General features: G+C 35.1%; 1 protein-coding gene across 1 annotated transcript; it reads left to right on the plus strand.

Moving 5' to 3' along the window:
• Nucleotides 1-37: 37 nt before the first annotated feature.
• LOC125675269 (cullin-5-like) lies at nucleotides 38-22,584 on the plus strand. The gene is made up of 18 exons (XM_048912793.2): nucleotides 38-91; nucleotides 2,134-2,243; nucleotides 2,651-2,750; nucleotides 3,033-3,218; nucleotides 3,984-4,125; nucleotides 5,006-5,232; nucleotides 5,608-5,701; nucleotides 6,770-6,900; nucleotides 7,743-7,850; nucleotides 8,497-8,561; nucleotides 9,364-9,496; nucleotides 10,225-10,356; nucleotides 14,248-14,371; nucleotides 15,107-15,279; nucleotides 17,373-17,534; nucleotides 17,737-17,855; nucleotides 19,146-19,269; nucleotides 20,501-22,584. The coding sequence occupies exons 1-18, from the start codon at nucleotides 77-79 to the stop codon at nucleotides 20,693-20,695; spliced, it is 2,340 nt and encodes a 779-aa protein (XP_048768750.1). The 5' UTR covers nucleotides 38-76; the 3' UTR covers nucleotides 20,696-22,584.
• The last annotated feature ends 151 nt before the right edge of the window (nucleotides 22,585-22,735 follow it).

The raw sequence follows: 22,735 nt of genomic DNA on the forward strand, positions 1-22,735 counted from the left end.
CGATTAGGGAAATAGCCGAGTAGTTACGATTGTCATCGATAGTGTCAGAGGAGTTTCGAGTAAGGGAGAAAAAAATATGGCGATGTTGAAGGTAATACTGTGGTGTATGAATATATAGTAACCTAATTGTACGAATAACTACAAGAGAAAACGTGAGAGGTTCCTCAGATTTTTAACGGTCACTTACTTTAATTTTATATCGTGTACTAATGAGAAAATTTCTCTTGTTGTTACACAATGAGAAACTGAGATTGTAAACAAACATCTCGTCTTTAGTTTAATAATGTCCAGTTTTAGAACAACTCCGTTACAAAGAGGGTGTCATAATAACGTTCTGTATTTGATGGCATAATTTTATAGGATGGTTTAGAGCATTTCCGAACATTGAATGTTTAATAAATAAGCATTTGATGTCTGTAAATGGAAATATATTTATCAAGCTCTTCTTGTATATCTTATTGATGATGACTACTCATGTGCATCACATGAATTAGATCTAATGTAACTATCATATATTTCTTTCACCCTAAGGGAGGATATACTTTCAATAGTTACGTCTTCAGTATGGTTACGCCTTACCGGTTTTTGGGGGAGGGCGAGTGGTTTTGTTTATTGTATTTTATCGTACATGAATATAATATACATATGATTTATCTTAACAATTATTTCAAAGCACCTGCCTGTTTGCAATTTCTAGCGGCACGTTATATAATTCTATACAGCAATTTTACAAGATGGACAAAAAAATGGTAGCCAGGATCTTTACTAAAGTGGTTAAGCGTAAACCTAATTAAAACCTATGCACAGGGATCGTTCAGTAATCCTGTCACTTACACCTGATCATCTAAACAGGGTTCTCTGCGGGACTCAATCAATATGAATACTAGACTCATATTGTTTTGTTTTTCAAAAGAGTCCTAGAAAATGTTGATGATTTCTTAACTTTAAGGTGAATCACTACACCAAAATTTTATTTCATGGCTCGTTAAAGTATTTCATATGAAACGTGATCAGAATGATAAAAAGTGGTAATAGATAACATTTTAATCAGAAAACTACATTCCCTTTATATGCTTTACATAAAAATTATTAATCACTTTCATTGAAAAGAAAAACTTAGATTATTTTATGAAATAAGAAATGATATGTAATTAAAATGTAATTGAAAAGTAATGGTCATTACTGGCATTTTTATGAAAGTAATGCATTACATTACAATTACTTGTAATTCAAAAATGGGTGCATTACACATTACACCCCATTACTTTAAATGTAATGATTACAATGCATTACCATTACACATTACCCCAGGTCTGCTGCATATTTTCAAATTCTATCCACTTATCAGGGGCGGATCCAGAAATTGCTTTACGGGGGTGCCACTTTATATGAGGCAGGGGGTCTGGGGGCCACCTTGAGTGGTGGGAACCCCCGGAAAGCTGGATTTTACAGATTTTATAGAGCTTGAAATATGTCTCCTATTTAGTCATTTGTAAATTAATAAAATGATGCAAATTTTAAGGGTTTTTGTAAAAAATTAAGTTCTCCCAATTAAGTAATTTAAAAAATCAAAAGATTTTTTCATTTATATGGGAGTGGAAGAAATTATTGCTTCTTTATAGTTTAGTACATTTTTCTAAAGAAGATACCACAATTTACCTTAAATTTGAAAATTTTAGGGGGGGGGTACACGTCTGCCTCTCCCCCCCCCCCCTGAAATCCGTCACTGCTTATAAAGTCTGGAGGCACACATTAATTTACATTTTCAGTTGGAGACAGAGTGTTTAATGTTTGTAATGTTACAAATACCAAATAATAAGCAAATGTCACATTACAGTTGAATTGAAGTAGTCTCCTAACATTTGCTGATATCTATGGCTTGGTAATGGCCTTGGTACTCTCAACAGAATCTTTAGGGAGACCTGTGTGTATGTGTTTATATATATATAGAGAGAGAGAGAGAGAGATCATCAACCAGATCAGAGATCAAATTTAAAAATGATATAAAGCACTGAAATGACCAACGACATGACCAATCATAATATAATTGTTATATTGTTGGTCATTTCAGATATATATGTTATATATATATCTTTGTGTGTTTTGGCCAACTTTCGACGTTTGAATTAACAGCAACAGGGCCAATCACAGTTTGAAGAACGATGGCCTACCATGCGACCCACAGCTCTAAAGTTGTTACGTCAAGAGACGGTGACAAAGGCAGAGTGGCAGGACCTCTTCTGGTATCTCACAGATATTGCAAATATTTGTATAGTTTTTTAATGATTTATTGATTATTATTATAAGTTCGTTATCAATAGTATTCCCAGTCAATTTTGCCTTCACCTTATAATCATCAATTTTACTTCAATTCATAATTATGATCATTCGTCAGATGGAATATAAATAGATATATATATCTCATTGCATTATTTAGTACACGCTTTACAGGAATGCATAGATCTTTATACCATTAACTTCATTGAAACCAGTTTTGAAATTCTATATTTAACTTTAGTTATTGATTTCATTGTGGTATTCTTTGTAACTTTTCAAAATTGGGAGATGTGTAAATGTATGAATTAATATTTCATTCACACGTTACCACTCTATTCATCATTACATTCGATTGATATTTCTGATTTTTCAGTGCGGTGCATTCTGTTTGCCTTTGGGATGATAAAGGGCCACAGAAAATGTATAAAGCTTTACAAGACGATATCCTGGACTTCATCAGACACGCGCAGGCTGTAGGTTTTCATACGTACATTTACTTTTATTGTTTGGTCCACCCATTCCATTTCTGTGTGTGTGACACACATCACTGGGTTTTAGTCCTGTCAACTATTGTATTGATAATAAAACATTAATTTGTCTCTCATGGAAACACCTGCAATAAATATAACAACTTCAAAGCTTAGAACCCGTAGATGCGTGTACAATTATGATAAAAATAATGAATTTGATTTCTACAGTTTTAAAGTTTACGTAGTAGGATATTTATCAGTATTGATATTTTGTTTCTCTGACAGAGGGTATTACAACATCAGGAGGATTCCTCTTTACTAAAGGCATACATTGCTGAATGGGGGAAATTTTTCACTCAGTGCGATTATCTTCCTAAACCATTCATGCAGCTAGTGACATCACTGGCGGGAAAGCCCCATGGAAGCGTTCAACAGAAAAAGACCCAAGGGGAGGAAAGCCTTGTCAGAAAGGTCAGAAATGGACACTCAACTCAAAGCTCGAAACTTACACTCATCTCCTTCCTATTTTCACCGTGACATTCTCATTGGCTTTCTAATTGTAGTTTTAGGTTGCTTAAATGACAACTTCTTGGTATAAATAGATTATAATTAGTTTTGCTTTTTATAGAATATACCAATGAATCATGATTTAAAAAAATAAATGAAATCGGATTATGGAGTACATTCCAGGCTTTTTCTTCTTTTACTGTGCATGTTTCAGTGGGGAAAAAAAACACTTCTTAATACAAGTTGTCAGGAACATTCAATGACTAGTTTTTGTTTTTCTTAGATGACATGGAATTTATTTGAGGAATGTAATTTTTACTGAGTTGTCAATATAAAGAGAGTAAAATTAAGGAGGTAGTCGTGTAAAATTCATGATTATTATTAAATGATTTATTGGGGGGGGGGGGGGGGGTAATTTCCATGGTATGGACTTTCCACAAATTTAGATCCACTTTGAACAAAAGAATCTGACCAAGTAACAATTATTCAACCTCAAATTCGAGTCACCACAAATACGCGTTTTTTTCTCAAACGACAATATTTTATAGAATCCCATTGGAAATTAGTGAATCATTGACTGTATATATATAATTACATGTTATAGGCATTTTGTTTTATATGTGGCTGGAGTTTTATGACCACAGGGTCGATAGTGATCCACAGACACATCTTACTGGCATTTATGTTATTGTCGTTATGGTAACGCTGTATTCTTCCATCATTAAATAGCTCATGTTGGACAGCTGGAATGAGAGTATCTTCTCTAACATCAAGCAGCGGCTACAAGACAGTGCCATGAAACTTATCTATGCCGAGAGAAACGGAGAAGCGTTCGACTCTCAGCTCGTCATTGGGGTCAGGGAGTCGTATGGTGAGAAAATCTGTAAAGTCTGCATGCTTGTTAACTGTGTATTCCTCGTTTTCTTCATGAGAATTGACTGAACTGTTAATTTTCGTGTAAATTATTGGTGTTGCTTTCACACAAAAGGAAAGATCTCGCAGGGATTTTTTTAGGGTCTGTAGGGGGCTGAAATAAGGCCCCATTTCCAATGCTAAAAAGCAGGTACTTTTCCCAATTTTTGCTTTGAAATTCTCAAACAATGAAAACAAATCAAGCAGGGTAGCCTTATCGTTCCTAAATCTTCTTCACATGCCCACAGATTGCAATTTTTGCTTCAAAATTCTTAAGTAAACCTAATTTTTTGGCAGGTAAGCTTTGACCAAATTGAAAGTCAGAAGGAGCCCAATTATACCTTAAAGCACTCTGAATTAGGTTTTTTCCCTATTTCTTTGCTTGAAACATTTTTCCCAATTTCAAGCAAATATCGCTATTTTTCCCAATTGGAAAGGCCCTGGCCCTTCAAATCAAGACCTTAAAAAAAAACTATCTTGTGATTAATTCCGTACATACAGTGTAGATATATACAATAGTTCAGAAAAGTTTGAACTTTGACAGAATTAAGTCTGGCTGATAGTTCTGACAAGGCAAGATCGTGGAAATAAAATGTGTGATTTACAAATTATGCCTATAAGGATACAGCTTGTTGTATGACACAGGGATTTAACAGACTTCATTCAATTCATAAACAGCTGATTTAAACTCATTCCCATATTTTGAATTCAAATATTTGATTGACAACTTTTCTTTTGCATGATTCTACTCAAAATTGAAAGGGTGAAATCTTATGACACAACAAAAAAGTTAAAATGTATCAAAATACATGTTAATCTTAAGGTGTTTCTATTTTTAGTAAACCTGAGCTCGGATGTCGAAGATAAATTAAAAATCTACAGAGAAAACTTTGAGAAGGCGTATTTAGAAGCCACAGAAAAATTCTACAAGCTGAAAGCCCCTCTGTATTTAGAGGCTAATGGTGTTCAGAATTACATGAGATATGCAGACTGTAAACTAAAGGAAGAAGAAACACGAGCGTTGCGTTACTTAGAGACAGGATGGGGATGTAACTCGGTTGCTACGGTAAGTGTGCTAAAAAGGTTTTATGCAACTAGACCAGTTTTAACTATTTGTGAAAGTTTTTAACTTGCCTCACTGTGTTTTCCCTTATTAAAGTTGACAAGCTTCTTTACTGCTAAAATTCTGACTGATCTGTGACAGTTACTGGCCTACTTACTTTTGGAACAATCTGATATTTACACTTTTTATCCATCATAAAATTTGCCAGTTTAAAAGCTTTTTTTTTTTACACTGTACTTATGCTTTTTGATATACATGTATTTTTTTAGATTTAAAGGCCGTGTTACTGTAAATTCTTCCAAGTGTTTGAAAGGCACAGTTAGGTTCACTTTTCCAATACATGATGGGTTGTAAATTTATTTCTTTTACTCTTCTCAGCTGACGGAGTGCTGTGTAAATGTGCTGGTCACTGCATTCAAGGAAACGATACTCAAAGAATGTGCTTCAATGATAAAAAACAATGAAACTGAAAGTAAGTCTTTAATACAATGAAACTGAAAGTAAGTCTTACAAATAGCAGTAGTTCACAGGGGCATGGGGTTCATTGTATAGTTGACGAAACTGATTATACAGAAATTTCCTCAGGCTTCCATAGTTTTTGTGTCCCCAACGATACATACCAATCATAGTCATATTTTGCATTTTCGCTTGTTTCTTTTCTCTCTCTCTCTCTCTCTCTCTCTCTCTCTCTCTCTCTCTGTGTGTATATATATATATATATATATATATATATATATATATATATATATATATATATATATATAGGTTTTTATTAGTTCAGCTTTTCTGCTCACATTTTGTATAGTGTCTGTCCGTAAGACTTTTAACTTTTTTGACTTCTTCTCCCGAACCAATGGACCATTTTCAACCCACCTTCCCACAAAGTATCCTTGGAAGCCATGCCCTATTTTAAGTAGTAATGATTAAGAAATAGTAAAAAGTTAAAAAATATGCTTTGGTCCATGACCAGGAGATTTTTTACAAATCTATTGAACGTGGAAGAAATATCCGCCAATGACTACTTAAGATCTAAGGCTATTCCAACAACATAAAATCATGCAGTGAATTATTTATTTTTTTTAATTTGTCTTCAACAGAATGAATGAGAATGTTCAAATTTTAACATAATTTTGTCATTTCTCTGAATGAATTAAAATGCTGAAATTTTTAATATTATTTATCTAATGTACATTTTGCATGCTATAAAACCTGCATTTACATGTATATACAAATATACATGTATATGCATGTAGTATTGCTAGGCATAGAACCACCAAAAATCAGATTATATTTCGTTGTGGAAAGTGAACTTCTATTAAGAGGTCACCTCTCTGTAAAGGTCAAATTTACTGGTTGCCACTGGTGACTGTTATATACAAGTTTGACTGTACAGGTAAATCTGATATCAAATGTTGTCAATTTCTTTGTCAAAATGCAACCACTGGTTGATGTTGTCACTAAATGAAGTTTGGTATTTACATAATGTGTGAGTACTTCTTACTTTAGAGTCTACCAATGTTTCATGATTTTGCCTTGTCAGAGTTACGCCTGATGTTTAGTCTGATGGACAGAGTTCCTGATGGCATTACCCCCATGTTACATGACCTTGAGGCATACATAGTCAGTCAGGGTCTGGCAGACATGATCGCTGCAGCGGAAACCATTACCAGTGTAAGTCATTGTATGTAGATCTACAAATGCCTTATGACTCATGGCCAAAAACGCATTATTGCGATTTACTTAATGTTGCACTTCATTTAATGAAGATTTATGAAATATCTAAATGATTGAGGATAATGTAAAATATGATGAATAACCATTCATGTATTGAACTTTTTAAAAACAATTTCTACCTTTTTAAAATATTGGTCTTACATGTAGTTATAAAGGTGAAACAAAACTATTGAGAGACGCCTTTCCCATATATCAATCTTTTATTTTCAAAATGTTCAAAGAAGAATGTAATATAGGACTCACGGTGGGTATGACCGGTCGACAGGGGATGCTTACTCCTCCTAGGCACCTGATCTCACCTCTGATGTGTCCAGGGATCCATGTTTGCCCAACTATCTATTTTGTATTGCTTATAGGAGTTATGAGATTGATCACTGTTCGTTATCTTAACCTTTCAGCCTATGGAAAGATATTTGATAATTTATAGAATTATTTCGAAATGATACCCCAGGACTTTCTGGTTTGTTATATATAATAAAATTAATATTTACAAATGAAATGTACATAGAGATGCATGTAGTATTACTATGGTTCACATTGTAGGTTAATAGATCTAAATTATCGATAAAGTCACGTGGCTGTAATTGGATATCATTTCTTTCTGTGTTTTATGAGCACTCATATTGTCTTGACTCCCTTGACCGATGAGGATGAAGGTTGTGTGCTCTGTGTATACATCTATTTATTTTTTCAACTACAGGTATTCATTTTTAAGGTTTCATGAGCAAACATGCATTAAAAAACATCGTTGACTGTTTTCATGTTTATATTTCCTATAGGACTCGGAGAAGTATGTGGAACAGCTGCTGGAGTTGTTTAACAGATTTAGTACTCTGGTCTACGACGCATTTAATGATGACCCTCGATTTCTGACTTCTAGAGACAAAGTAAGCATTCATGATATTTACCGAATTCTGTAGTTCATCTGAGCCGATGGCTGAAGTGAGTTCATCTGAGCTGATGGCTGAAGTGAGTTCATCTGAGCTGATGGCTGAAGTGAATTCATCTGAGCCGATGGCTGAAGTGAGTTCATCTGAGCTGATGGCTGAAGTGAGTTCATCTGAGCTGATGGCTGAAGTGAATTCATCTGAGCCGATGGCTGAAGTGAGTTCATCTGAGCTGATGGCTGAAGTGAGTTCATCTGAGCTGATGGCTGCAGTGAGTTCATCTGAGCTGATGGCTGAAGTGAACAAAATCTGATGTCATATGTCTGTTGCTGTAGAATTATTTAAATTCATGAGGTCCAAATTTCAGAGATTGTCTAGATTGTACAGTTCCATTAAGATATATTTTCGTGGATATGGGTTTTGTACTTTAAATCATTTGTATATAAATTGTGTCATTTGTTGTGGTTTGAAATAGTATGATATAATAATTCCACAGTAATCATCCTTCAGCTTTTTTTTAAATGTACGTGTATTATTTATGCACTTTGTTCTGTTTGAACCATCAGAAATGTACATGTATTATTTATTCACTTTGTTCTGTTTGAACTATCAGAAATGTATTTCTTTCATTGATTTTTTTCGACAGGCCTATAAAACTGTTGTGAATGATACGTCAGTTTTCCGATTAGAAATTCCTATGAAAAACAAAGGGTGAGTTCTTCAATAAGTTTTTCATCTTTATTGAAATATCTTTCTATTTCTTCCTCTTGAACTCTTTTTGTTACATTTTAAATGTTTGTAAATTAAAGACATATTTCTTTTTGTTTGAAGTCTTCATAGGGGTGAGATCAAAAGATCGATGCAGGATAAAAATCTAAATTCAAATACATGTAGTTATGGGGGAGAGGGAGGAAATCTCCTGTAAGTTTCTGTCATCTGGCATTGTTTACACTTTAGTGGTAAAAGAAAAGACATTTCAAAGATTGTTAAAAACCACATATTGATATTACATTAATAAACGTTTAATAGTTTTAATGTGCACTTTTATTTGTGAATAAACATGCAGTAGACAAGGTATACAGTGTTATTCATTAGTCGTATGTTTTTACTCGTTATTCGATTAGGTTCAACATTCATCGTATTTAGTTTTAAAGGAGGGTGGGGGGCATCTTGGTGGAAACTATATGAATTTAGATTTTTGTCAGACATTGAACTTTTGATCCCGCCCCTAAGGGCTACTATATCTTTCTTTTTGATTTCAAGAATCTATTTACTCATAATTTTGTGAGATTGATCTGTTGTTAATTTTAGTTTGAAAACCTGAAATTTGTATTAATTATGATTTAAGATTTTTTTTGTTGCACCATGAAAAAAAAAATTATAGAAGAAAATATCTCATTAAAAGAAATACTCATCTGTAATCCATAGTAAGAAATTGAAAGAATCACAAACCTACTCTTTGCTGACATGATGTGACAGTGATATTAGAGGGCGGTGAAACTTTACATTATAGCATTGGTGCCAAAACTCAGCCCGAGTCTAAATGTCCTGAACTCTTAGCTAACTACTGTGATATGCTACTGCGGAAAACACCACTTAGCAAGAAACTTACATCGGAGGAAGTCGAAAAGAAACTAAGAGATGTGGTATGTATTGAAAATTGCATTAAACATTTACGATCAATGATTGAAACTGGTGCATAATTCAACAGATCAATTTTCAGTTGTAATCGATCGTTTCATTACTAGTAGTAGTTCAGACTTAGCAAATGTTACTATTGGATCTTGATGATTTTTCATACTCCTGAACCAAGGTTATACGGTCAAGGTCACCGATGAAAAAAAAGAAATTTTTGTTTTAGCAAGACTTTGTACATGTAGGATGTTATGTATCATGTAAAAACATGAAGCATGGTACAAAATCCCATCTGTGTATTACAATATGTTAGGGTGAAATAAGAAATTGACCATTGTATATTTTCAAAAAACTGCAATTTTAAAAAATTCAGTACAATCTGGGCTGTATGGAAAAATATTTTTGATTAATGCCTTTCCACTCTTTACTTGGTACTGTCAACCTTGATATGTTATTATAATTAAACTATGTGTGTGGATGTATGTATGAATGTTATTATCAGATACTAAAATTTGCAAATTAAAAAAGAAATCCCATCTGCCAGACAGTGTGTCCTGAATCTGATTTGTTAATCATTGCATTACTCTAGATGTCAAATCATTTAAATTGAAGTTTTAATACTTATTTTATCTGAAGAAAGGTAGCTGTAAATAAAAATGCCTACAGCATAAACTATGTAAATACAAGTGCATGAAATAAGATATAGAATAAAATATTGACTTACACTGCTTTATTTCAGCTCTTAGTTCTAAAGTATGTACAGAACAAGGATGTGTTCATGAGGTACCACAAAGCCCATTTAACAAGAAGACTAATCTTAGACACGTCAGCAGACAATGAGAAGGAGGAGAATATGGTGGAATGGCTGAGGGTAAGGGCTATTCCAGAAATAAATACATGGGGGGGTCGGGAGGCACCTTTTGTATATACCAAGCACCCATAAAAAAAAAAAAAAAATTACCCCATGACCCATCAAATTGATAAACTCATTTTACAATGACCCATCTAATTAAAAAAAAAAAACTAACCAGACCCACCACAAAAATATTTTTTTTTGAAGAGTGCCGTAATGGAAAGTTATGCGCTGCAAAGAGCAACAACTCGAATAGTTCTATGTTACTTCCGATTTCCGGTTTCGAAAGCACGTTTTCAATTTTCCCTCCGATGTTTTGTAACCAACACGACAAGAGCGACATTAAAAATATTCTGAAAACTCAACACCCACGTGGCACAAAATAAAACAATAGAAACTACCCACTACCCATAATAAATATTTTTTTAACAGTCCAACCACGGACCAAATAAAATATGAAAAAATACGACCACCCACACAAAAAAATATCATTTGCCGCCCGACCCCCCCATTTGATCATTTCTGGAACAGCCCTAAGTAGATAAAACGTTTCACTGATACGGAAGTAGAATTCTTACTCAGATAAAACATTTCACTGACACAGAAGTTGAATTCTTACTTAGATAAAACGTTTCACTGATACAGAAGTAGAATCCTTAGTGGTGAGGGCCCGATTATAGTATTACTAGTGAGGGTTTAAGGATCACTAGAATTTCGCTAAAACTTTGCCAACATTTTATGCTAATAAGAAAATTAGTAGAAGAGCGTATTGTTCTCAATTGTTGCAAACATGTATATACAATTGGCTTGGATGTCTGACATTAGGTATAATTGTGATTTCTTTACTATTTACATGATGCCAAATTTTGTCTAAGATTTATAGTCCTGCAATTGATGTCCAGATTCTTAAGATGAGTTAGAATGAAATATTGTAATTTGTGCTAAACTTTAGGGTTACATGTACTGTACATGTTTATTTGTTTTAATTAGAGATGTACCTACCTGTCAATAGCATCTCGCCAAAATAAATATCCCAATTTTGGGAGGAAAAATCTTATTTTCACTAAAATTCTACATACATGTACATTTAATGTAAATAATAATTAGATATTTAGAAAATGTGATCGTTTATCCAATAGTAAGTCACTGTGGCCTCATTTAGGAACTGCAATTGACAGCTTGTGACTTCAAGCATGCAAATATAAGTATACATCATGTACATAGATGCAAATGGATGCACTTTTGAATGTATAGTGGAATAGGACTAGGTTTGTGCACCGTCCGTCTGTCTGTCTGTCCTGCAAATCAGCTTTCCAGACTTTTTTTTAATGTGCTTGCAGATATTCATTTGATGTTTAGTACATTGTTTTGCCATAACAAGTTACAGATCAAGTTCAAATTTTACCTTCGTCCGTTGATTTTTAGCTCTTCTGAGCCAAAGGCTCAAAGAGCTAATGCTATGGCCATTTGTGCAGTGTGCGTAAACTTTTTAGAAAAAGGGTTATAACTCAAGAACCCCTTGGCCAATTTTTTTCAAATTTGTTACAGGGTATCATTGGCCCAAGGGCTTTCATACATACTAAATAAAGGGATGTGACCCTTTAACAAGGGGAGATAATCAGGAAAATACAAACAAAAGTAGTGGTTGCTAAAAAATCTTCTCAAGAACCACAAGGCAGATTATCACCAAACTTACACATAAGGATGAGGATATGTTTTAGATTAAAAATTGTTCAAGGCATTACCCTGGGGCAAAGGGCATGGTCTCAAGGTCACTTCAAAATTGACCTAAATTAAAAAAAATTTTAAATTCCTTAAATCTTAGACAATTTAGTCATTATAAGGACTAGGATCATCAAATTTTGACAGTTGATGCATCTTAGGACCTTGTATCAAGTTGTCTCAAAAGTAGGTCACGGTGACCTACTTTTTGAATTTTGCAGGTATTTATTTTAAAATTAATTTTGATGCATATCTTGGACACTTTGAAGCCTATGATCATCAAAACTTGTCACTTGGTGGATCATGGGACTTTGAAATGCGTCAACTAAAAAATAGGTCACCGTGACCTACTTTCTGAATTTTATGGCTTATCATTTATAGATATATTTTAAGTTGTTATTTCAAATACCGAGAGGTTTAGAATCATCAAATCTTGTAAGTTGATGCATCTTGAGGCCTTGAAACATATTTATAAAAAAGTAGGTCACAGTGACCTACTTTTTGAATTTTGCAGATATTCAAATTTCACATTTTCAATTTTAGATGCATATTTTGGGCACTGTAAAACCTAGGATCATCAAACTTTGTCAGTTGATGCGTCTTCAGTCTTCGGTTTGTGTCGACGAAAAAGTAGGTCACCGTGACCTACTTTTGGTATTTGACAGCTAAATTACTATATTTCAGACACTATTTGACCTACAATCATCAAACTTTGTCAGTTGATGCATCTTGAGTCTTCGGAGTGTGTCGACCAAAAAGTAGGTCACCTTGACCTACTTTTGGAATTTGACGGCTATATTTATATATTTCAAATACTATTTGACCTACAGTCATCAAATTTTGTCAGTTGATGGGTCTTGCATGTTCGAAGGGTTTCGACCAAAAAGTAGGTCAACTTGTCCTACTTTTGGAATTGGACACCTATATTTATATATCTCAGATACTATTTGACCTACAGTCATCAACCTTTGTCAGTTGATGCGTCTTGCATGTTCAAAGGGTGTTGACCAAAAAGTAGGTCACCTTGACCTACTTTTGGAATTGGACGGCTATATTTATATATTTCAGATACTATTTGACCTACAGTCATCAAACTTTGTCAGTTGATGGGTCTTGCATGTTCGGAGTTCGCTTACCAGAAAGTAGGTCACCATGACCTACGATTGGAATTTGACAGCTATATTTCAATATTCAGATACTAATTGGCTTAAAATCATCAAACTTTGTCAGTTGATATTTCTTGGGTTCTCAAAATGTGTAAACCAAAAAGTGGGTCACATTGACCTACTTTTTTTGAATTCTTAGGATTTAACTAAAGATTTAGAATACTAAGAGCCTAAGAATAGAAATGGTGGGGTTGTACAATTTATCAGAAGAGCGATTCTAGGCCCTTGGGCCTCTTGTTCACTAAGTTATGGCCCTTGGACTTAGAAAAATGGCATGAATTATTAGTTTTCTGGACTTTTTTTGAAATGCTTGCAGATATTCATTTTATATTTGGTACATTGCTTTACCATAACAAGTTACAGATCAAGTTCAAATTCGTCTCAGTCCATTGATTTTTCACGAAGTTATGGCCCTTAGACTTAGAAAAATAGCATGAATCATCAGTTTTCCTAACTTTTTTTTTCTGCTTACAGATATTCATTTGATATTCAGTACATCATGATGATTGCTTTGCCAAAGCAAGTTACAGTTTTCCTGCTCTAGTCTTTGTACCTGAATAGTAGTTGATTTCCAACCATTCCTATCCTGGTTTCCCAATCTTCCCTTTTACCATCACCTTAGTCTCATAATGAACTGAATCCAGGTTAGAATAGGTCTTCGGTATCCCCTTGCTTGTCGTAAGAGGCGACTAAATGGGGCGGTCCTTTGGATGAGACCGCAAAATACGAGGCCCCGTGTCAAAGCAGGTGTAGCATGATAAAGATCCCTCCCTGCTCAATGGCCATAAGCACCGAACATAAGCCTAAATTTTGCAGCCCTTCACCGGCAATGGTAACGTCTCCATATGATTGAAATATTCCCGAGAGGGACATTAAACAATATTCAATCAATTAATCATAATGAACTTCAAATATTGTTGTGATCCAATAATTTTTGCCTCTGGAAGGGGACTATGTATTGCTATGCAATACTCTCAGAATGCTTATTATTCACTAGGAAGTATTAATTATTATTCATTAGGAAGTTGGTATGCCTGCTGATTATGTGAACAAACTGGCCAGAATGTTCCAGGACATCAAAGTCAGTGATGATCTCAACCAGGAGTTTAAAGACGCCCATCGGAATAACAACGAGGGCATTGCGGGTAAGAATAAATCTTAACGAGAAGTTTCAAGACGCCCATCGGAATAACAAAGAGGGCATAGCGGGTAAGAATAAATCTTAACGAGGAGTTTAAAGACGCCCATCGTAATAACAACGAGGGCATAGCGGGTAAGAATAAATCTTAACGAGGAGTTTAAAGATGCCCATCGGAATTATAATGAGGGCCTTGTAGGTATTTGAATCAGAGGGTCAACTATGGCAGTGAAATGGCTTGAATGTGGACATGGGTCAAACAAAATAAGATTGTGCTAGTTTGTAGAAATCACATAGGAATATAAATGATTGATTATATAAATGATAAAGGACCAATCAAACTATGTCCCCCTGACATGCCGTGGACTCAAAATCTATGAGTAAGAGCTTATTAAATTTTTTGTATATTCAAAATGAGGAAACCCACCCCCACCCCACCACCACCCCACCCCCAGTTGTTTGCATAAATGTTTCCCACCTTGTTATATACTGAATTCAGTAAAACTATGTTTTAACTTCAGAATTTAATAAAAGGTGTTCTAAAGTTAATATGAAAAAAAATTCAAGAGAATCTCCCCACCCTCTTTGATATTAATTCCAATGGGTCTGACCTGTGCATGTGTACTGTCAGTACAGAAAGTAAAGAGAATGTAAAAGTTCTGTGTTCACTCACATACACTGACTTGATGATGTTATGTTTTATTGAAGCTTTTTCAGACAATTCTATTGATTTTTGTTCAAGACTCCATCAACATAAAGATTCTCAATGCGGGAGCATGGGCACGGTCCAGTGATCGGGTCACAGTGTCGCTGCCCATGGAGCTAGAGGACTACATACCACAAGTAGAGGAGTTCTACCGACTAAAACACAGCGGCCGCAAGTTACAGTGGCACCACCTTATGTCCAACGGCATTGTAAGTTCTCTCATACACCTTATGTCCATTCTCACATACACCTTATGTCCATTCTCACATACACCTGATGTCCATTCTCTCATACACCTGATGTCCATTCTCTCATACACACACACCTTATGTCCATTCTCACATACACCTGATGTCCATTCTCACATACACCTGATGTCCATTCTCACATACACCTTATGTCCATTCTCTCATACACCTTATGTCCATTCTCTCATACACCTGATGTCCATTCTCTCATACACCTGATGTCCATTTTCTCTTACACCTTATGTCCATTCTCTCATACACCTTATGTCCATTCTCTCATACACCTGATGTCCATTCTCTCATACACCGATGTCCATTCTCTCATACACCTGATGTCCATTCTCTCATACACCTTATGTCCATTCTCTCATACACCTGACGTCCATTCTTCATACACACACACCTGATGTCCATTCTCTCATACACCGATGTCCATTCTCTCATACACCTTATGTCCATTCTCTCATACACCTTATGTCCATTCTCTCATAAACCTGATATCCATTCTCTCATACACCTGATGTCCATTCTCTCATACACACACACGAATTCGTTATAAATGTGTTCATTGTAGCCGTATTTTACTGTTGTATACTTATTCCAAAGAGATAAAAGAAATCTCTTAGTCTTAGTGTGCTGTTTGTTGTTTTTTATACCCCCCGAACGAAGTTCTGGAGGGTATATAGGAATCACTCTGTCCGTCTTACCGTCTGTCTCTCTGTGCAGATTCGTGTCCGGGCCTTAACTTCTTTGTTCTTTGACTTAGGCATACCATATTTGGCACACAGGTGGATCACCATGAAACGATGTGTCGAGTACCTTCATGACCTCTATATGACCTTGACCCTTGACCTCAAGGTCAAAATTAAAGGTTTTTTACAATGAATTTATGTCCGGGCCATAACTTCTCTGTTCTTTGACATAGGCATACCATATTTGACACATGAGTGTATCACCATGAGATAATGTGTCATGTACCTTCATGACCTCCATATGACCTTGACCTCAAGGTCAAAATTAAAGGTTTTTACAATGGATTTGTGTCAGGGCCATGACTTCTTTGTTCTTTGACATAGGCATACCATATTTGACACATTAGTGTATCACCATGAGATGATGTGTCGGGTACCTTCATGACCTCTATATGACCTTGAATTTTGACCTCAAGGTCAAAATTTATTATAGGGTTTTGACATAGTCATATCATAAGACATGGGTGTATCACCATGAGACTATGTGTCATGTACATTCATGACCTCTTTATGACCTTGACCTTTGATCTCAAGGTCAAAATTATAGGTTTATACCATGGGTTTGTGTTTGGACTATATATTCCATTTTCTTCTACAAAGGCATACCATATTTTTACACTCAGGAAAGAGGTAATTTATACCTATTAACAACACCCTTTGGGAGATTGGGATAAGCGGGGGGTATTCTTAGTGAGCATTGCTCACAGTGCCTCTTGTTATGTCTGTTTACAATCCTCACTTGTAAGAGATAGAGATTTGAAATTCACCTGTCCATTAGTTTGCAAGAATAAGGTCAAGGTCAAATTGCTACATGCATTATTTTTCATCTTGCTTAATTAAAAAATTCAATGATAACTTGAAAGTGTTGAAGAATTCATATTACTAGCAACATGCAAAACTTGGTACAGTGTATATATGAATGTCGAGTGGACAGTCAAACAATAGCAGTATTTTTATAATTCACCAATAGAAATTTTACATGATGGTCTAGTTGTGATGAGGTATAGTCTGCCTGTAGACAATGGTAGTTTCCATGCTATAAGTCAAACATCATTGGCCTAGATTGTTGATACACTGCACTTGACTAATTTAATGGTCAATACCAAAAGACAATTCCTACAGATATAAGTTTATGGTTGGTGAGATCAAGTGCTACTTGAAAATAGTTTTGGCTGTGGTAGTTCTCCATGTAGGACAGTTTGGATCCTCACTTAAATATAATTCTAAAATAATATCAAACTGTTCTTAATTATGGTCTTGCTCACTCAGTTTTAGCATTTATGTCATTCTTTATCATTGCAGATAACATTTGGAAATGATATAGGTCGGTTTGACCTAGAAGTTACGACATTTCAAATGGCAGTTTTGTTTGCCTGGAACCAAAGGCCGAAGGACAGGATATCTTACGAGAGTCTGAAGCTGGCGACAGAGCTACCGGACACAGAACTCAGGAGAACTCTCTGGGTGGGCAATACATTTCAAAGTCAGGGGGGGCTTTAAAAACAAGATGCATGAAACATCAAAAACACATGTTCACGGCATTCTTTGGAATACTGCCTTTTAATTTCCTAATAGATTGATTCTGTATTATAAGATGGTTTTTTGAAATTATTAAAGTATATGTTATATTAGTCCCAAGATTGATGAGAATACTTGTTGTTTTCAGTCACTAATAGCATTTCCAAAGATTAAGCGTCAGCTGTTACTCTGTGAACCGGAGGCCAAGTCAGCCAAAGATTTCGATGATGCTACTCAGTTCTGGGTCAATCAAGAATTTTCACTCATGTAAGTTGTGGAATCCATTGGATTTCTGTGTGTGAACGAAATGTTGGTCTTGGAATCCATTGAATTTCTGTGAGTGAACTAAAATCCATTGGATTTCTGTGTGTAAGCTAAATGCGAGTCATGGAATCCATTGGATTTCTGTGTGTGAACTAAAATCCATTGGATTTCTATGTGTAAACTAAATGTAAGTCATGAAATTCATTGGATTTCTGTGTGTGAACTAAAATCCATTGGATCTCTGTGTGTGAACTAAATGTAAGTTATGGAATCCATTGGATGTCTGTGTGAACTAAATGTTTTGTATTTACAGCAGAGACGTTTTGTAATATACATGTTATGTACGTATATGTATACACATTACAGTATGTGTTTTATCACTTCGTGCTTGACAAGAAAGAGAAAAGCAATCTCGATATACTGTGGAATTATAGTTGTTCCTTGGGGTCTATGTTTGTGGGTAACTGAAATTTTACTGGTTTTGGGTTATGTGATTTCGTAATGAACTTCAATTTTTATAACCAGTCTACTCTAACTGGTTAATATACTCTCCTGGAGAAATCACACAGAAAACTGGCACAGGTACAGTAACTTTCTGTCATGTTGAACTGTCATTTGATATACAGTAAAACATGGTTATAGTGAACCTTCAGGGCCAGGGAAAAACAGCTCATAACCAAACTTCATTACACAGTAAAACATGGTTATAGTGAACCTCCAGGGCCAGTGAAAAACAGCTCATTATAACCAAACTTCATTACACAGTAAAACATGGTTATAGTGAACCTCCAGGGCCTGCGAAAAACAGTTCATTATAACCAAACTTCATTACACAGTAAAACATGGTTATAGTGAACCTTCAGGGCCAGTGAAAAACAGATCATTATAACCAAATCTTGTTATATCCTATAAAATTTTCATCTCGTTGGGGAATGAATATCCTTCGCAATAAGCTATAAGTGTATTCGTTATAATCATGACTTACTGTAATTGTAACTACACAATTATGATGGAATACTGCTTGTATTTAGATTGTACATACGTAATAATTAATGTATTAGTTAGTTGTATATTTTTTGAGAATAAACAACTCTTTTTCTTTATAAAATCAGTAATGTGACAAATAAATATACCAAATGCAGTCGGGATAAAAAAAAATAATCCTGGCTTTAAAAAATGTGTATCAGTGTTTGTGAGGGTGAAACATGATAATTCCACAGTCCTATTGTTGATGTATACAAGGAACACATACAAACAAGAAGATTTATTATGAACATTGTGTAAATTTTTCAGTAAAAATGGAAAGGTCCAGAAAAGAGGCAAGATCAACTTAGTGGGACGGCTACAGCTCTCCACAGAGAAGAGTAAAGAAGAGGATAACGAAGGAATAATGCAGTTACGAATTCTCCGTGTTCAGGTCAGTACAGACATATCTATCTCTCAATACGAATTCTCCGTGTTCAGGTCAGTGCAGACATATCTATCTCTCAATACGAATTCTCCGTGTTCAGGTCAGTGCAGACATTTCTATCTTTCAATACAAATTCTCCGTGTTCAGGTCAGTGCAGACATTTCTATCTCTCAATACGAATTCTCCGTGTTCAGGCGAGTGCAGACATATCTATCTCTCAATACGAATTCTCGGTGTTCAGGCGAGTGCAGACATATCTATCTCTCAATACAAATTCTCCGTGTTCAGGTCAGTGCAGACATATCTATCTCTCAATACGAATTCTCCGTGTTCAGGTCAGTGCAGACATATCTATCTCTCAATACGAATTCTCCGTGTTCAGGTCAGTGCAGAGATATCTATCTCTCAATACGAATTCTCCGTGTTCAGGTCGGTGCAGACATTCTTATATATATATATCTACTTCTCAATTACAGCTTGGTAGGCAGAATTATTTGTGAATGCCCAAAGACAAACATGTATCTGGTTTTCAGTATATGTTACTCATTCTAAATATCTGCAGATAGAATGAACTTGTTTGCATATATATACAGTTCCCATATACATGTACATGTACAGTGCTCCCTCAATATATCACCAACTTTTGTTCCAAGACCAATTTTGGGAACAAAGCAGGGTTGGCAATATAATGAATTCACCATTACTGACAATTCACTGAGCAGTCAAAGAAATTAAGTGACATAAATGTATTTGGGTTACATTCTGTATAATCTGGAGTTTTATTCAGCAATTATTCGTAATTAACTTGACCACCTGAATACCTTGTCCAACCTGTCACACTTCACTGCACCTCTCTCAAAGCACAAGTGAGATTACCGATGGTTGTTCAGTAACATTATTATCAGGGGTAAACCCTATAAAATTTGACCATTTGTTCGTGAAAACCAGTTACATATAGCATTATGCAGGATTGGCATAACAGGAGTGTTAACACTGAGAGAAGTTTGTTCTTTAGGATTTTCAGGCAATAAGCAAGGGTGGCATTATAGAGAGGGGAGGCAATATATCGAGGAAGCACTGTATATTAATTAGGAAAAATCTCAACCCCATTGTCTACAAAATGATATCATGTATCTTGCCAAAACAGTGCAGGTTACGCACATGTACAGGGTATCTACACTGTACTAATATTTCATGAAAATATTGAAGTGTAAAAAAGGGTTATTTCTATTTTCAGGAAGCCATTGTCAAAATTATGAAGATGAGGAAGCGGATCACCAACGCTGCTCTGCAAACAGAACTTGTAGAAATATTGCGCAATATGTTCCTTCCATCTAAAAAACTAATCAAAGAGCAGATAGAGTGGCTGATAGAGCACAAGTACATGAAACGAGACGAGGAAAACATTAACATGTTCATATACATGGCTTAATTGTGATATCTAGGAATTCCAGGGGGACGTTGCCAGGAAGCATGACAGCACAAGTGTATGCTGGGTTTATGCTGCTGTTGTAGTCGATGCGTTCGGAGGAGGAAGTGCTTCATTTTCTGTAGGCACCGCAGGGTGATTCTCCAGCAACTAGCAGTGAAATTTATCAACTTCACTCTCATTGTTCAACTTTTCCTTTCATTAATTATTTCAAGATCTGACACTTAACATACTTAAATTCTGAGAAAGATTCTAGATTTTTTATATTAAAACACTCTTAGTAACAACTTTGTACACTCCTATCAGATTCAAGTGCAAGACTTTTCTCTCTCCACTTTATATGGAGAATTCGTATCGGAATGTTAGTACATAGAAAAATTATATACAGTGACATGCTGTGTGTAGTTCTACGTTTTGGATGGAAGTCATTGTGAGAGAATGGTCACTCATTTCATGTGTGTGTGATTTGTAGAGATGGTTTTGAGTCCTTCATGTATGGATACATGGGCAGTGTGCTATCTCCTATGGGCTTTCACAATTACATTGATAGCACAATTCTTTGTTTTGTTGAACCCTCCTAACTGATGGAACTCTCTAAGAACTTTCTTTTTTAAGAAAAAAGGTGACACATGTTATCTGTTTTTGATGTATGTACGTACTGTACGCATCCTGACAATGGGTGGGAGAAATTCAGGATACCTCTCTGGAAATCAATTCTCGTTTACATTATGTGTATTTATGATTCTAAGCCTTAAATCCATTACACTGAAATTAGAATATGTAACACTTAAAATAACAATCTTCTGGGTTTTAATTTTTTTGAAGAACCATTAATAGTGAAAAACTCTGAAAATTTTACCAAATTCATAGAGCTTTAATGTTTACTGTTACAGTTTGAACAGATACACTCACGAATTTAAACCTCTCATGAAAAAAGAAAAGTTATCTTGCAAAAGTAGACCCCAGGGGCGCGTTTTACAAAAGAACTTAAGACTTACGACCAACTTTACATACTGGAATTTACCAGTTTATTGTAAGATCATTCACCCCAAATGCGACATTTTAAAACAAAAATGTTGAAAATTAAGCCTTAGAAAAGTTTTACTTAATTCATTCAAAGTAATAACTGTGTAATAGAATTTAAGACTTGAGGCTTTGTCGTAAGTTGTTTTGTAAAACAGGCCCCAGAGCTATGTTGTCCAAATCCAGGAAAATTTCACCCTAGGCATAATTTGTCAGTGTATGTACTGTAATGAACTATATGCAGTAAGACTAGCATAGGAAATGTTTGTTCTATGATGTGTATTATTGTATGCACTCCGACAAATATTTTGTAAAGGTTGCTAATAATATGATGAACTAATTTTTACTACATGTATATCTCTATAAGGCATCAGAACTACCAGATAATATATAGCTACACCTGTTTGGTCTTTTCTCCTCTCTAGAGTGCTGCCAATATCTCGTAAAATCTTCACCCCTGGAAAACTCGGAGACAGTTCAATGTTTTCATACTCAAAATTAGACCCCATAACCTTGAATAAACACAACACACAGAATTCGAAAAAGTGAGATGAGGTCCTCTTTTTCTCTGGCATTCAGAATTCCACAATATGCATTGTTATACAATTATTAATCCTCCGTTGGTATAAGGAACTGGCTTGTCGTCAGAATTTAAATAGTACCTGTATTTGTAATTGTGTACACTGCAGACTTTAAATAAAAGTTGTTATTTGTGCTTGAGTTGAAATCATGACAGTTGTTTTGAGTGATGTTTTGTACAAGTATGTGTGTGTGTGCGTGTTTGTTTGTCAGACAGGAAAGAAAGTGAATGATTTGTCCCAAACTACTGTACGTGAATCTTTTGTGTAATAAACCCAAAATTCAGCTGAGTTATCTTGTTCTGTTGTATTCTTGCATTTTTTTAAAAAAGGATCCTTGGTTATAGGATGATTTCAAGTTTGTTCAAAGAAAGGGACGTGCTCCTTTCAAAGGGAAGATAATCAAGAAAATGCAGAAATGAGGGGTTATTTAAAGAATGTT

This window comes from Ostrea edulis, chromosome 3 (genome assembly GCF_947568905.1).
Source record: "Ostrea edulis chromosome 3, xbOstEdul1.1, whole genome shotgun sequence".
NCBI classification, from domain to species: domain Eukaryota; kingdom Metazoa; phylum Mollusca; class Bivalvia; order Ostreida; family Ostreidae; genus Ostrea; species Ostrea edulis.